The sequence below is a fragment of the Scleropages formosus genome, chromosome 6 (assembly GCF_900964775.1).
Source record: "Scleropages formosus chromosome 6, fSclFor1.1, whole genome shotgun sequence".
Classification (NCBI taxonomy): Eukaryota; Metazoa; Chordata; class Actinopteri; order Osteoglossiformes; family Osteoglossidae; genus Scleropages; species Scleropages formosus.
This window is the reverse complement of record NC_041811.1, coordinates 9,116,420-9,132,186: the sequence shown is the minus strand read 5'-3', so window position 1 is coordinate 9,132,186 and position 15,767 is coordinate 9,116,420. Positions and strand designations below refer to the sequence as shown.

At 47.6% G+C, this 15,767-nt stretch overlaps 1 protein-coding gene across 1 annotated transcript in view; it reads left to right on the top strand.

Moving 5' to 3' along the window:
- LOC108922594 (voltage-dependent N-type calcium channel subunit alpha-1B-like) overlaps nt 1–15,767 on the top strand; it is an 89,140-nt gene that overhangs the window by 13,399 nt on the left and 59,974 nt on the right. The window contains exons 4-7 of the mRNA XM_029252826.1: nt 7,268–7,371; nt 10,639–10,754; nt 11,070–11,159; nt 14,738–14,818. Of these exons, the coding sequence (XP_029108659.1) occupies nt 7,268–7,371; nt 10,639–10,754; nt 11,070–11,159; nt 14,738–14,818 (391 nt within the window). The remainder of the gene's footprint in view (nt 1–7,267; nt 7,372–10,638; nt 10,755–11,069; nt 11,160–14,737; nt 14,819–15,767) is intronic.

Below are 15,767 nucleotides of genomic sequence, written 5' to 3'. Positions count from 1 at the left end.
TACCCGCTGTCCTTTGATGCCGTCCATGGTTATAGTGTCTACCGCAGTCACCCCGCTAGCTTTGTCGGTCCTTCATTTGCACGAGTCATCCTTACAAGTCACCATTCAGCTTTACAGCCTTTTTGACCGTTGCATATCGCTGTTGTTTGGTAACTCTGGGTTGAATTCGGCTTGGTGAACACATAGAGTTTCTTCATAATGTGTTATTCTCTGCTTGTGTCCTCGGTGTTGAAAGGGGCGTACCCATTCTCACTGTGGTTGAGTCCATCCATCTAGTTGCCGGTTATCCTCTTTTTTCCTATTGCTTTAACTTTTCCAAGTATCACGATCTTTTTGAGAGAATCCACTTTTCTCATGATGCGTCCAAAGTGCGATAATACCATTAATACCCCATTAATGATAATAATTATAAGAAATTATGACAATCTCATTATTTATGCTTTCAGTGAGAGGTACGGTTTGATTTTATCCAACATCCATCTGCTTGTTTTCCTGGTGGTTCACGGTGTCCAAAGACTTCTTCGGCACCACAGTCCATGCATCATTAAAGCTCCAGAGTGTAGGGTACTGATTGATTAATAAATCACTGACTGATTGTAGGGTACTGATTGATTTATTAAAGCTCCAATGTGTAGGGTACTGATTGATCCAGGCTTTGGTCGTCACACCAACAGAAAGGTGTCTGCTTCTGAGTTGTGCTTCAGACTGGGAAAACCTCAGTGTACCTTGTGTTGTGTCGTGTTCTCAGTGTGGGCTCCAGTACCAGAAGAATGGCGGTTGTGTAACATTACATGCTCTCCTTCCTAACCCACCCTCATTGCCCATACGAGATGTTCCTGGACCACCCTGGGTAACAGTCTCCACCAAAGAAAAATAGGGGTTATTTCCAGTATATGTTTGTCATCCATAATTGGAAATCCATGTTCACAGCACAGGTGGCTGCGGGGAGCAGAGGCTGGTCAGGGCAGGAGAGTGTGAGTGGCTGACACGCTGGAGCTATTTATTACTTCTTGCTGAAGCTCCACTCCATTTTCACCTGTCAGTCAGTATTGAAGAACTTGCGGTACGTGTGACACGATCTGCAGTTCCCTTGACCGCAGATTGACCAGCTGGTCTTACCCTAGCTTGCCTGTCCAATGTATTTCTTTCCCTGAAGGAATTTGGCCAGTTCCGTAATGTAGACCACTGCTTCACATTGTGCACGTCCTGTGATCTGGACTGTGTTTTACTGAAGTGACTCCTGATGGACCCCCTGTCTGGCATTTCCGAAATTATCGTGTAGCTGTTGCCTTGTAATTTGAAGGGTTCAGTTCCTAGTTTTGCTGCAGTAGCATCAATCGAGGCACTCACCCTGAACTGATACCCCTGTATTAATAATCAATGTAGAGCAAAGTACAAACCTAGTATACGAACCCAAGTCACCTTGGAGAAAGGTTTGGGCTGAATGAATAGTAACAACCTCAGGTTGCTTTGTTCACAAGGAGAAACAGATGACTCAGATAAGAACATATATTCAACATTAACCATGTTCACAAATCATAATTATCTCACAAATCAGACATGCACCTCACAATGAGTCACAGTGACAGAGTCCAGTTCTGCTTCAAAACCTTCAGATTCACTGTGGTGTCCATCACAGCTGAGCTGGGGACAGCTGATGCACAGTTGATGTGACTGCCTTCAGATTCTGAACTGTGAGATTATTTAGTGAATGCGCTGACCTGCCAGAACCCTGAATTTATGATCACTTTGTCTGCCTGTACACTTTGGATCAACGATGCCAGGTACACAGTCTTACTAGTTAGCCAAAGTGTCTTGGGATGTTCGATCCGTTATCGTGATTGCTAGGCAGCCTTGAACGTGTCCTGCTGATGCGGAGTGACGCTCCCTGAAAGGAATGACCGGCCCCTCCCGGGGCCACTGGGTCTCGGCGTTCATTACGATGGAGCAGAACGGGAATTATGGCAGCCGCTCACTCCTCAGTCTCAGCTTCTCTGGTGGAGACAGCCTGCCTCTGTGTGCGTCTGTGTGTGTGTCACACTGTCTCTACCACCTCACCAAGTGTTCTTTGGTGTATTTTGTGCACTCTTTTTTTTGCCCCCCCCCCAACCTGCATGCTTCGCAGAAGAACTGATTGCCTCCCCCTTGCTCCCTATGAGTGGGGGTGCCTTAATTCAAATTGGAAAACCATAGACGGCCCAGTGGAGCGGGGGAGGAATAATAGCTGTCAAACTCAATTGTGGAAGTGATTGAATTAGCATCACTGGAATATGGCTTCGGAGGCCAGGCTCCAAATGACAGACAGAATCAATCAATCGCGGAGAGAAAAAGTTGCGGGGCTTTTACCAACGCAAGCCTCGAGCGTTCGGAAGCCCAACGGTGGTAATCCGATCAGATTATTACCACATCAGTGTCCAGGCTGCTTTTCCATGTCGGACTTCTGCTTCCTTGGAGTTGGGCAGAAGGTGTTTTTTCAGCTCAAGCGCTGTTCCTGGATGACAGCTGGTTGGCGTGTCTGCGGCAGGATTTTCTCAGCTTATTTTTTGACGTTCCGTTAGACTCGCACTTTTTATGGAAGCAGCTCCAAAGCTGTTCAGCGAAATGTTCTATCTGGGAATCATGCTGTCGTTCATAAATTGTAAAATCTATTTTTTTCTTCCATCTGCAGCTCCGAGTCTCCGAAGAAATCCTCTGCAGCAGCTTCTCGTGTCAGCTCCCAGAAATGGTCACTTTTTTTCTCTACGATGCATGCTCAAGTCATGTGGAAAGGCTTGCTTTTCTCCTGGCTAATCCTACTGTTCAAAATCCAAAAAAATGTATTGGATTTAAAAAAATGATTCATTTCTTTGGTCTTTACATTTATTCCTTTACTGTAACTGACACTATTCTCCAAAGCAATTTACAATATTAAGATGGTATATTAAGCTCCTTATACTGATATACCAATTATACCATAGGGTATTTATTACTGTACCAAGTCAGGATAAGTACCTCCATCGGGCTACTATAGCAGGAGCAGGAATTTAAACCAAGGTCTTTTGATTGCAAAGCGCAAAGCGCTGCCTGTAACCAATAATCTACCAGATGCGCCATAGCAGAGAACAGCTAAGGATGTTCATACGTTAGTGCTGGTGGGTAATGTAGAGGCTTGGTCTTCTTTTGTTTACAGTTTTAGACTCATTTATGTGCTTATTTAGAGGTAGCTTCAAAAGACATTTTCATTTGATGATCTCACCTGTCTCAGTTACCAGGGATTTTTCTTTTATCCGCACATGTGTAATGTCGGTCGGGATTTTCCCAGAATGCATTTCCTCCCTCTCTTGCAGCATCACAGTTTTGAATTTTCACATGAGGCAAGGAGAGATGCTAGAGATGCAATGTAGTTCTGTGCTGAAGGGGTTGAAGTTCTGTTTATGAGACTTAGTTCTTAGCTCAGGTGGTTTTGGTGCTGGGACCCAGTCTACGGTCCTTCTGGAGCTTCTTTGCTCAACATTCCTCACACTTCCAGGCGGCAGATGGCCTACAGCCCCACTGAAAGACACTTCAGCTTTGGCCAGAGCCTGTCGAATAGCCTTAATGGACGTCTTGGTGTGGTCAGCTTAAGATTGCTCCAACAACTTCCTGGTGCCAGTTCCCTGTAGATGCTGCCCCGAGCCCCACTGGTAGCCTCCCTCCATTGTCCATTGTTAATGTCGTCCTGCTGGGGAGTTGTTGGAACCTGAAAACACAACTAAGCAGTTCTGGTATGGAACACGCTGTCCCCCGCAGCCTCGGGAACCGGCTGGTGTATCGATTCCATCGCTTCTTCTTGTGGGGGACGTCCTGGCGGTGCCCTGGTCCTTTAAACAATGCATTCTGCAGGAGCAAGCACTTGGACTCACCGCAGGCGCAAGTGTTTAACGGCAGCACTTTTCTGTTTAGAACTCTTTAGTGCACAAGTGTTCAGTGGATTTGGGAGGGAAAGTGTTCAAGTTCAGAGTGAGCTCTGGGTCAGAGCACATCCAGGAGGTGGAGGAGGCTGAGGAGCTAACCAGATGAGACGTTTCTCGGCTCGAGCAAACGCCCCCACAGCTCCCCTACGGAGAGACCCACAGAGCGAGGAGAAGAAGTTGGGGTTGGGTGCTGAAGCCTCACCCGAGGGCAGGAGACACAGTGACAGGGTTGGGGGAGTGGAAGTGGGGGTGGCACAATTTGAAAACAGTGATAGCTGCTGAATCAGCACCTCCGAGCCTCTGTCACAGACCTGTGTGACGCACAGCAGTGCCGAGAGCCTCACATTTACAGTTCGAATAATGAGTCATTGTGTGTGTGTGTGTGTGTGTGTGTGTGTGTGTGTGTGTGTGTGTGTGTGTGTTCGGAGACCACAGGACATCAGCTGTCCCCAGGGAGTAAAGCTGGCTGCTTCGTTCCAAACATCCAGCGCTCTCATTTAAGGTCGAACCACTTTCCAGTTTCCAGTATAAATGACAATAAAGTGAAGCGCTTTCCGTCGGTTCCTTAACTCCCTGCGTCTTTATGGAGTGGCCCAATTAATCTATGTTCTGAATGGATCTTTGGTAATTTATTACATTACTGGCTTTATGAACAAGAACATGCTTCATTTAAAACTTCAACAGTTTTGTTAACTGCTGCCTCTGATATTATAGCCATCAGCCACCTTGACATGTGAAGACACACACAACACCGGAGAAGTTCAGGATAAAAAAATAAATATTTCATGAAATTTGGAGCTAACTGTGCTTTTCCAACTGCTGTGTGTAGGGTGAAGCTCTTTTATATTTCCAAGGGCAAATCAAAAAGTATCCATAATACTAAAAATGTGGTCAAATCCAAATTATTCCAGTTACTTCTTGAATTTCCTTTGTATATTTTATATGTCTGTTATATCTATATTCTTTATATATTTCATATTTATCGCATTTCTTTAGAACTAAATTCTGTCCAATAATTTGGAGTAGACCTTTCCTGTATAGCAAGGACTTAATTGTGGTTAGGTTATTAATAACAATTTATTCCTTAACGAACATTTATTAAATGGCACACAGTATTTGACCTTTTTACTGAGCAGGTTAAAAGTATAAAACTATAATATAAAGCTGTAAAACTGAATTAACTATATTAAGTACCTTGGTCACGGGTACTAGAGCTGGAGCAATTCGGACTTGAACCGACAACCTTAAGGGCACAGGTCCATCTACAGCTGTTCTTATGTTACTGTAAACAGTTCCTCCAGAGTACAATATAATTAACATCTGTTCGGAAAGAAGATCATTATGACAGTTACTTTTTACAAGAGTTACCTTTTTAACGGATCTGAAAATGTAACGGTGGCACCGAAATTAAACCGGTAATGAAGAGCTGATCTTGGCAATGGGAGGTTGTTGGATATGATTTGTGGAAATGCTCTCATTTCCTTTTCTCGTGAAGGGTACTTTTCCTGTATGGTCTCGCTAAATCTTTATCGGTGCAACAGCGGTTTTAAGTTTGAACTCTATATGACACAGCACGTTTTCGTGAGCTGAATGGTTAGACTCTTTTTTTCAAAATGCATTTTCATAAACTCCTTTTCCACTGGCAGTGCTGGATTGTACGCCAGAGTGCCTGCAGTGATTTACACACATATACAGCAGGGTAAGTTTTTACTGCATCATTTCGGAATAAATACAAGACATCTACTACAGGAGCAGCAGGAATGCAAACCCAGGACTTTTAGATTACGAGGCTCTAACCGCTGCGCCGCCTGCTGCCCTAATTCTGCGGTTGCTTTACGGGAAGCTCTTCGGTTAGTTGTTTAAATCGCTCAGATCGCTGCGGTTGGAGTCGTTACCCCAGCAGGTCCAATCCCACAGAGACGGCCCTGCTTTGGGAATGATGTAACGCTCCCGTGGAGACGTCACCCCGTGTTCCTCAGTAGCGCACGCTCAGGACAGGCCTGTACTTTCACCTCGTTCGCACCCGTCCAAGTTCCTTGCCCCCTGCTGTGAATGGTGTGCAGACGTACCAGCTGGATTACCTGAGCAGAAGCACGTAATCCTTCACCGGGTGTCCTTCTCCCTTTGATTTCATCCTTCCCGCCATTAGCACTGCGTGCTGAGGCAGTTGCTGCAGTCGCCATGGGAACCACCTCACCCTGACAACGTAAGGCGGGTGGAAAGCTCCTTGTAACATTGCCTCCTCTCTGAGCAGCTCTCGGTGGACGTTCTCACCCCAGGCTGTGCGCTCGATAGAGCCGGCCTCTAGCCGTTCCGGGAATATCGCATGCCCACGGCTCCGCTGGATCCCACCTAGCCGCCCGAGTGTCCGATTAAGGGATTAAACCCTGCCCTTATTAGATTTTATGTTGATTTCGTTTATTATACCTAATTCCTTTACCTCCACGTAGTAACACTACCATGAGACTCAGTGTCAACAACGCTGTTAAAGCTGTTTAGATTGGCTTGAAATGAAAAGGTGTATGACAGACCAGGCTCATTTTGCAAAGGTCACCAGTCCTGCGCTTGCAATGATCCACCTGGATGTCATACACTCACACACGCACACAATGTCTACAATCGCTTGTCCCAGGCAGGGTCGCGGCAAATCGGAGTCTAATCCGGCAACGCAGGGCGCAAGGCTGGGTGTGGGAGGGGGGACACACCCTAGACAGGGCTCCAGTCTGCCACAGGGCACCCCAAGCAGGACTTGAACTCCAGACCCCCCCCCCACAGCAGGCCCCGGCCAAATCCATTGCTCCACTGCACCACTGTGCCACTGCATCCCCCACTCCACCTGGATCTTGCTGGTTTATTCCTATGAAGTAGATATGTTGAACCCTGATGTCGCAAGCAGTAAATACACACATGGACACAATCAGGGATCTGTACCGCGTTCTGGATGCTATATTTCCCAGAAATGGCCCCAATGTCCCTTCTCCTGCTTTCATTTCAGTTCTCTGGTCCTTCACCCAGGTGAACAGTGTTTGCGGTTTTCTCCGAGGCCTTTACCGACGTGATCATGGAACAAAATATGTTTCCGCTGGGGGAAAGAAGCACACTGTAGATGGACACCTGCGTCTTTCACAGTGTCGGAATTAAGGCAGCTAGCTGTGTGTCACTCCTACTGAGGTCAGAACATTGGAGTCGACCAGCGTGGTGTGTGTCCCTGCGTGTTTCCATCACACCGTGACTCACCGCTATATATCGTCCAGCTGGGTCACCTGTCTGCTTTGTCACATTTGGGACATGACAGATGTCTCGTCTACTTAATCCATCTCTTTCTGTGTCCGCAGGCCAACGACGCAGCGGGGAACACCTGGAACTGGTTGTACTTCATCCCCCTCATCATCATCGGCTCCTTCTTCATGCTCAACCTGGTCCTGGGCGTCCTGTCTGGGTAAGTCTTGGCAACGGAGACCTTTACTAGCCGTGCTCCACCATCCTCTGAAACTGGGGTACCGCAGTTTGCACAGTTGTCCACACACTCCACTGTAGCTGTTCCGTCTGGACACATCTCAGACCCTGCTGATCTTACGGGATCAAGGAGAAAATGTGCGTTTTCTTTTCGCTTCCTTTCTGCTTTTGGGAGATGTATGGATTTAGGAGGGCAGAGAACACGAGCGCTACTTTTTAAAAGTGTTGTTCCGCATTCGTCGGAACTCCGTATGGCCTTAGAGTCACCTCGCAGCCGTTTTTCATGAGCCCCCCCCCAAGAGATGTTCCTGGAGTGGGCGTGTCTAAGAACCCCTCTTCCCGCTGTGCTCATCTGTCCTCACGAAATAAAAGACCTCAGTTATATCACACAGCGTCCTGCCTGCTGAGTATTACAGCATTTGGAATGTAATTTCTCTTAATTGTGTTGTGTTGTGTTGTAGCCAAGAGGCAGACATATGTTCTTTCCCTGTTGTGCGCACTCTGGTATATGGACACACACACACACACACACACACACACACACACACAGTTGGTTTATTATAAAGCCCACTGTACTCTGTAGTGTAATAGAGCTGCTGCTGGGGGCTGTATTCCCATCACTTCCTCCTTTCCAGGCGACTCCTCCTCTCTCCTTCAGCTTTTGCTGAATTAATTCATGGACATTTCCTCAGAAAGACATTTTCCTTCCCTTCCCTTCAATTTCTTCCCTTCCTTTCCTTTCCCTTCCCTTCAGTTCCTTCCCATCCCTTCCTTTCCATTCCCTTCCCTTCAATTCTTTCCCCTTCCTTTCAATTCTTTCCCTTCCCTTCCCTTCCTTACCCTTCCCTACCCTACCCTACCCTTCCCTACCCTTCCCTACCCTTCCCTTCCCTTCCCTTCCCTTCAATTCCTTCCCTACCCTACCCTACCCTACCCTACCCTTCCCTACCCTTCCCTTCCCTTCCCTTCCCTTCCCTTCAATTCCTTCCCTTCCCTTCAATTCCTTCCCTACCCTACCCTACCCTACCCTACCCTTCCCTTCCCTTCCCTCTCAGGGATTGTATTACTTTTAGGGGTTGCAAGGGAAACTTTGAAGTTCTTTGAAGGGAGTGTTAAAGATGAAAAAACTGAAATAGCCATTTAAATGCTAAACCATCTTACAATTCCTCACCTGCATAGTTTGATTGATTGATTAATTAATTGATTGGCTCATTGAATGGATTGGTAGATTGATTTGCTCGCCGAATATGGCTCAGCTGGGTGTCAGAGCAAACGGACAGTTAGTGACAGTGAGTTGCCTGTCACACTGCAGCCCGAAGGAAGCCTGGAGAACTGAGTAAACTGTGCATCTACATACCTTCCCTGCAGAGCGTCTGCTTGCTGATGCTGTCTTTTTGCCCATCGTCTCCCGCCAGAACCTTGAGCACGCCGTGACCGTGTCCCTTTTCCATCTCCCGGAGACATAGTCTCCTAGGGGATTCAGCTTTACTGTCCCCTGGAATTAGAATGAACATTTCACTATGCTCCTTAATGCCAGAGCTTCTGGAGTGTATCTGAAGATACACGTGTATGCTTGCACGTGTGTCCTTTCCGGGTGTTTGCTGTTCGTAGCGTAACCTTGCTTTCGGTGACTTGTAGCCACTCTTCTACGTGCGCAATATTTTTATGTTGTGTATATTTACTGTTTCGGCATCTGCCGCTAATAAATTCAACAAGGCATCCTTTCCTTATGTCAGGTTACATCCGTTTCACTTCATTATGATAATATATTCATAATAAATCTATGACAGTACAGTGTATCTCCATTTTAATGATGAGTTGAGTCATAGGCAGAAGGTGACAGCTCCCTCGCGTGTGTGTGTCCATGTGAGAGTGAGCATGTGTGTTCATATTTCTACAGTTGCACTGTACTGTCAGGACTCATTGTACCTCCTGTTTTTGGAACTATAGTATTATGTGCCCCATTTTATCCATCAGTCTATGGAGCAGCAGGTCGCTCTGGTACCTCACAGCTCTTGGGCTGTACAATCGGACATGGATTTGAATCTGGCTCAGTCTGTGCAGAGTTTGCACCTTCTCCTCTTCTTGTTTGGGTTTCCACCCCCAATCTAAAGACATGTGTTTCAGGTAAACTGATGGTTCTGTGGTGTCTGAGTGTGTGTGTGTGTGTGTGTGTGTGTGTGTGTGAGAGACTGCCCAGTGATGGAGTGTACCCCATAAAGGGTGTACCCTTCGTCACGTCCTGCCCCTGGAATATACTGTGGATTCAGGTTATTATGCTATTAGATGAATGACTGTTATTATTATTATTATTATTATTATGCATTGTATCTGGTGTTTACATGCTACTTCTCCACAATGGTGTTTATCAGCACAGACTCTGAAACCTCCCATAGCAGGAAATTGATCTGGACACATAACAGTAAACAGGATGCAGGATGAGAGGATAAGAAAGCAACAATAAACTACAAAGTGAAGGCGCGCCAGTGTCCGCGTCCGCTGTGAAAAAGATGTTTCTGCGAGCGTGAGGCAGCACAGGGACGGACGTAGGCGTGAGGGAGAGGGGAACGCCGTTCGTCACATCCCCCCGCAGGCCTCGCCGCTGTCATTACCGTCATCTCTGTAGGGCGCCTTCGCACATGTAGGTGCCAATGAGCATCGCGTTCCAGGTAAATATTTGCATTGCACCAGAGCGCAAAACAAATGTTTTCACCCGGCTGACAAGCAAGCCGAGAAAGGTTAATTACCTCCACTCCGCCGTTCATCACATGTGGATATTGAACCAGCGCAGATCTCCTCTACTTCACTTCTCATTAAACACTGTCTGCTTTAGGGGACATGATCTGAGCACCGCAGCATTATTATTATTATTATTATTATTATTATCTATTTGTTTATCTGACACTTTTCTCCAGATCAGCTTGCAACCTTAGCTTTGTACATTACTGTGATTTGCTCATTTATACAGCTTAGACTGCAAAGTTACAGCTTTGTTGCTATGCTGGCAGCAATAATAGGTATAATAAAGAGGGAATCTGGGTGTGTGTGTGTGTGTGTGTGTGTGTGCGCGCTTGCATGCTCTGGCAGCCCATACTGTTTCTATATGACCATGCCTATGCAACTGTGACCATAGGGTGACATTGTGAGGTATGTCCTCGTCCAGGGGACTGCACCTCCTCCACTATATATGACCCTCCTGACTGTCCGTGACCTCATGCGACCTTGTGTAATCACGAGACTGTGTCCACAGGGAGTTTGCGAAAGAGCGTGAACGGGTAGAGAAGAGGCAGGAGTTCCTGAAGCTGCGCAGGCAGCAGCAGATCGAGCGCGAGCTTACCGGATACCTGGAGTGGATATGCAAAGCAGGTGAGGCTGACTCTGTCTCACAGACAATCCACCCCAACCAGCACCACAACCCCAACTTTGAGAAAACAACAAAAAAGCCACACTGCTGGTCTTCTCCCTCACTTTAACAACATACATTGCCAGAGGTGTGCAGCTGCTGAATCATCTGCTGCTGGAATATGAAACACTGCTTGGTATGTTGATAAAGCCACTTTCTGTGTGTGTGTGTGTGTGTGTGTGTGTGTGTGTGTGTGTGTGTGTGTGTGTGTGTGTGTGTGAACGGTCATGTCTGTTTTCTACCGAGCCTTCACTGAAACTGTGGTCTGCTGCCTGCAGAGGAGGTGCTGCTGGCCGAGGAGGACAAGAATGCGGAGGAGAAGTCCCCTTTGGAGGATGCCTGGTACAAGAAGAAGCAGAACAACCCAGGTGAGAAAACCGAAGGACGGAAAGGGTCTCGGCCCTCTGGGATTAGAACACGTGTTGGTTCATCCGCACCCTGGATCAGCAATGTAGAGCAAGCAGGCCAAAGCTGAAGACCAGAGTTCATGGCTCCTGAACTCCAAAAGAGAGGATTGTTTGTACTCCAGGGATGTTCTCAGTGTACACATATGCATGTATAGCACTGCAAGAGCTCCGCCCTTCACTGTAGTATACCATAGTACTGGGTGGCACGAGTAGTGCTGCTGTCTCACAGTGCCTGGGTGGTGCAAGAGAACGTGGGTTTGATCCCTGGTCAGTTTGTGTGGAGTTTGCATGTTTTCCTTGTGTCTGTGTGGGTTTTCTCAGGGTGCTCTGGTTTCCTCCCACAGTCCAAAGACATGCTGTTCAGGTTCCCCCATAGTGTGTGAGTGACAGAGAGAGTGTGTTCCACTCATCCATGGATGAGTGATCCAGTGTAAGTAGTGTATCTAGCAGTGTAAGTTTTTGGGTGCTCTGGTTTCCTCCCACAGTCCAAAGACATGCTGTTCACATTCACCCATAGTGTGTGAGTGACAGAGAGAGAGTGTGTGTGTTCCACTGATGTATGGATGAGTGACCCAGTGTAAGTAGTGTATCTAGCAGTGTAAGTCACCGCGGTGAATAAGGTGTGTGGGCTCATAACACTACATAGAGTTCATTGGAAGTCGCTTTGGAGAAAAGTGTCTGCTAAATAAATAAATGAGATTGTACTGCCATTGATATCTTTAACGCAATTGTTGACGATGGATGGGTAAAAAGAAGTAAACATGTACTTCACTAAACCAAAATCATTAAGAAATTGTCTCTATTAACCAAAATCAATACTGCTTGTCACTATTAAACCAAACCCATGACTCTGTGCTTGAGTAGAGCAGTGCTGTGAACGTGCGGGAGGGGCTTATAGAAGGATAAATACAAACAATGTATAACAGAGCTGCTTTGAAACTGGAGTCAACCAGTCAAAAGCATCAATCATAAAATTTCCCTGACGTCCCGTTCCTTTGCGACTCCAGGGGCTCACTGAGAGACACATTAGTCGAATGGCTAATTAGAGCCTCAATTTGTCGAGTTCCGCAAAGCCTGCGGCGTGTGGGGGGGGGGTCTGCAGTCAGTGGGAATCTAAGAGGCTATGCTACGCTTGTCCCTGGCCCTCACACACAAACACAAAAAAAAAAAAATCACAAACACACTTAAATCCAGCCTTGCCGTGCACTATTGAAGGCGAGGAATCTCTGCCTGCTTGGGCCTGGCGTGGGAAATGGGGGCTAATTGGGGGGATTAGGCTGACAGGCTAATTGGATTACAGCGCTGGGGGGCGGGAGGGTGCCAGCATTTGAATGCACGGCTCTGTCGGCGCCAGCGCTACCCGCTGTGCCACCATGCCGCCCAAGTCAGACGGCATTCGTACCGGTTTTTAGATAGTTTACAACGTCATGTCCGTTTACAGGGTTTGATATCGAAACGCCTCCTTGACTCAGATTACCGAGGGCAGTTGTTTGATCCTTAACCATATTACAATGAAGGCTCCCTGGTGACATACTTCGGTGAAAATGGCTGCATCCGACGAGCCGAAGTAAACTTGCTCTTTGCTTAATAAATAACGACTTTGACAAAATCAGTTCATTTGTGATGATGATGAAGACACAACTCTGCTCTCTGGTTCCAGGGTGTGAATTGGCTTCAGGCACCGCCAGCCACACTTACTATTAAACAGCACATTTTTTTGGCTCAAATTAGGCTTGGATCGCCTGAGCGGCTGTTGTGACGACTGTGGCGAAAGCAATTGAGCATCGTTTTTCATATGTTTTCGCCAAGTTCATTTGAATATGTGGAAATGATGCGTTCAGACCCTTCAGGTTCTGAGGACATGCACACACATAGTGCGAAGCCGCTTGTCCCAAGCGGGGGTCGCGGCGAACCGGAGCCTAACCTGGAAACACAAGGTGCAAGGATGAAGGGGGAGGGGACGCACCCAGGATGGGACGCCAGTCCATCACAAGGCACCCCAAGCAGGACTCAATCCCCAAACCCACCAGAGAGCGGGACCTGGCCAAACCTGCTGTGCACCCCCCTTCTGAGCACATAGTGTTATGAAAATAGATAACATGGATGTGCACAGTTGTCTCTTTGGGTGATGTGTTTTGAGTGCTTCTGATTTATGATTGTGTTTGTATTCAGGGAGTGGTGCTTCATTTATGAAGGGAGAGTTTGCCTCTCTATGGTGCTGTACAGAGACTCCTGTGTGCCTTTAAACACAGTACCGGCAGTCCTTGACTTACAACATATGTGACTTTTGACCATCTGAACTTACTGTCCCATCAACTTTATTATATTATTTTCGACCGCTTGATGACCGTACGATAATATCGGTTGGTCGCACTGCCACAAGGCACCGTATTTCTTATTGACTCGGTCACTGTGTCTGTTGGCCACCGAATTGTTTTTTTTATTTTACTGAAACATTGTTTTATTGACAGGGGGGCACAGTGGTGCAGTGGGTTAGACCGGGTCCTGCTCTCCGGTAGGTCCGGGGTTTGAGTCCCGCTTGGGGTGCCTTGTGACGGACTGGCGTCCTGTCCTGGGTGTGTCCCCTCCCCCTCCAGCCTTACGCCCTGTGTTGCCGGGTAGGCTCCGGTTCCCCACGACCCCATATGGGACAGGCGGTTCAGAAAGTGTGTATTTATGTTTTTATTCTATATTACTCTTATTTTAGCTCAATGTGTGAAATTGGTGAAAAAACATAGCAAACTCACACACCCACACCATCTGAAACCGCTTGTCCCATACGGGGTCACGGGGAGCCGGAGCCTAACCTGACAACGCAGGGCATAAGGCTGGAGGGGGAGGGGGGACACTCAGGACGGGACGTCAGTCCGTCACGAGGCACCCCAAGCGGGACTCGAACCCCAGACCCACCAGAGAGCAGGACTGGGTCCAACCTGCTGCGCCACCGCAACACTCGCATAGCACAGTCCCATTGTTTAATGTAGCATTCATACATATTTATATATCCTTATGGTTTCTATAACAGTATGAGGAGGTTTTGGACTTTCCATGAGGTCGACTTGCAACGAGGTTTTGCCTCATTTCCTCACCACACTTGTTCACCAAACACGCACAGTCTGAAACTGCTTGTCCCAAGCAGGGTTGCAGCGAACCCGAGCCTAACCCAGCAACACAGGGCGCAAGGCTGGAGGGGGAGGGATACACCCAGGACGGGACGCCAGTCCATCACAGGGCACCCCAAGCAGGACTCAAACCCCAGACCCACTGGAGAGCTGGACCCGGCCAAACCCGCTGCGCCACCGCACCCCTTTCCTCACCAATTAACAGATGTGAAAAATTAACTTTCACAAACCGACATTTTTGTCAGACACTGTAAAATGGTTTTTTCCAGCTACAGTATGTGGCTCATCTTTGAAAGCTGCTGAGTACAACACTCTGCTGGGGTATATCTGTCTGAGCAGTACCTCACAGTGAGTCTCACCCTGCTCTGGTCATGTGACAGCAAGTGCCCTGACCCCTGTCTGTCTTTGTTTACCCAGTGCTGAAAAGAACGAAACCCAAGAAGAGCGATCTCATCAGTGCGGAAGAGGGTGAGGACCACTTCGCCGACATCTCAGTAGGTAAGGCTTCTACGTCACCTCTCTCGTGGGCCCCTTTGTCACCCGAACGAGAAACGAGGTCACACCCACTTCCTCTCACCAGAATATGGAAATACAAACTTATGAACATCTTGTTGTTGTGGCTCCAGCAAGCACAACCTTCATGATCTTGTTTCCTCTCGCCTTCCTGTAAGCCTAGCTGGCAAGGCTGCCACGGGCAGCTGAAGTACATCTGGGTATTGGGTTGCTGCCCACATCACTGCCCGTGGACTGACAGCTGCACCCCAGTGAGGACTTGAACACCAGGTGCAGCCATCAAAACCCCAGTGAAGACCGTTTATAGGAGTGTGTTGGAGTGACAGAAAATTAATAATACTAGTGTTTTGTTTACTAAACAATCGTTTACCCATTTGGACAGTCGGATAATTTTTTACTGATGAGGACAACTACAGAAGGATCTGTTGGATACGAACCCAGGTCCTTTGAGAACAAGGTGGCGGTGCTCACCACTACATCACCTTTTGGCCTTATTTGTGGTTTGAAATGTCCTTTTTGAGATGGTTATGTTTTTTTTCCTCCACTTTAGCCTTTCACTTTTGTCTTGCAGTCATCCAAAACAGCATATCTGGCTTTTTTTTAATTTTACTTCACTTGTTCAATGGGTGGGGGGTGCGGTGGTACAGCAGGTTTGGCCCGTGCCTGCTCTCTGGTGGGTCTGGGGTTTGAGTCCCACTTGGGGTGCCTTGCGATGGATTGGCGTCCCGTCCTGGGTGTGTCTCCTCCGCCCTCCAGCCCTGTACCCTGTGTTGCCGGGTTAGGCTCCGGCTGCCTGCGACCCCTGCTTCCGACAGACTGTTTCAGACAGTGTGTGTGTGTGTGTGTGTGTGTGTGTGTGTGTGTGTGTGTGTGTGTGTGTGTGTGTGTGTGTGTGTGTGTACAATGGGTAAAAGAAGGAGTAAATGCTATACAT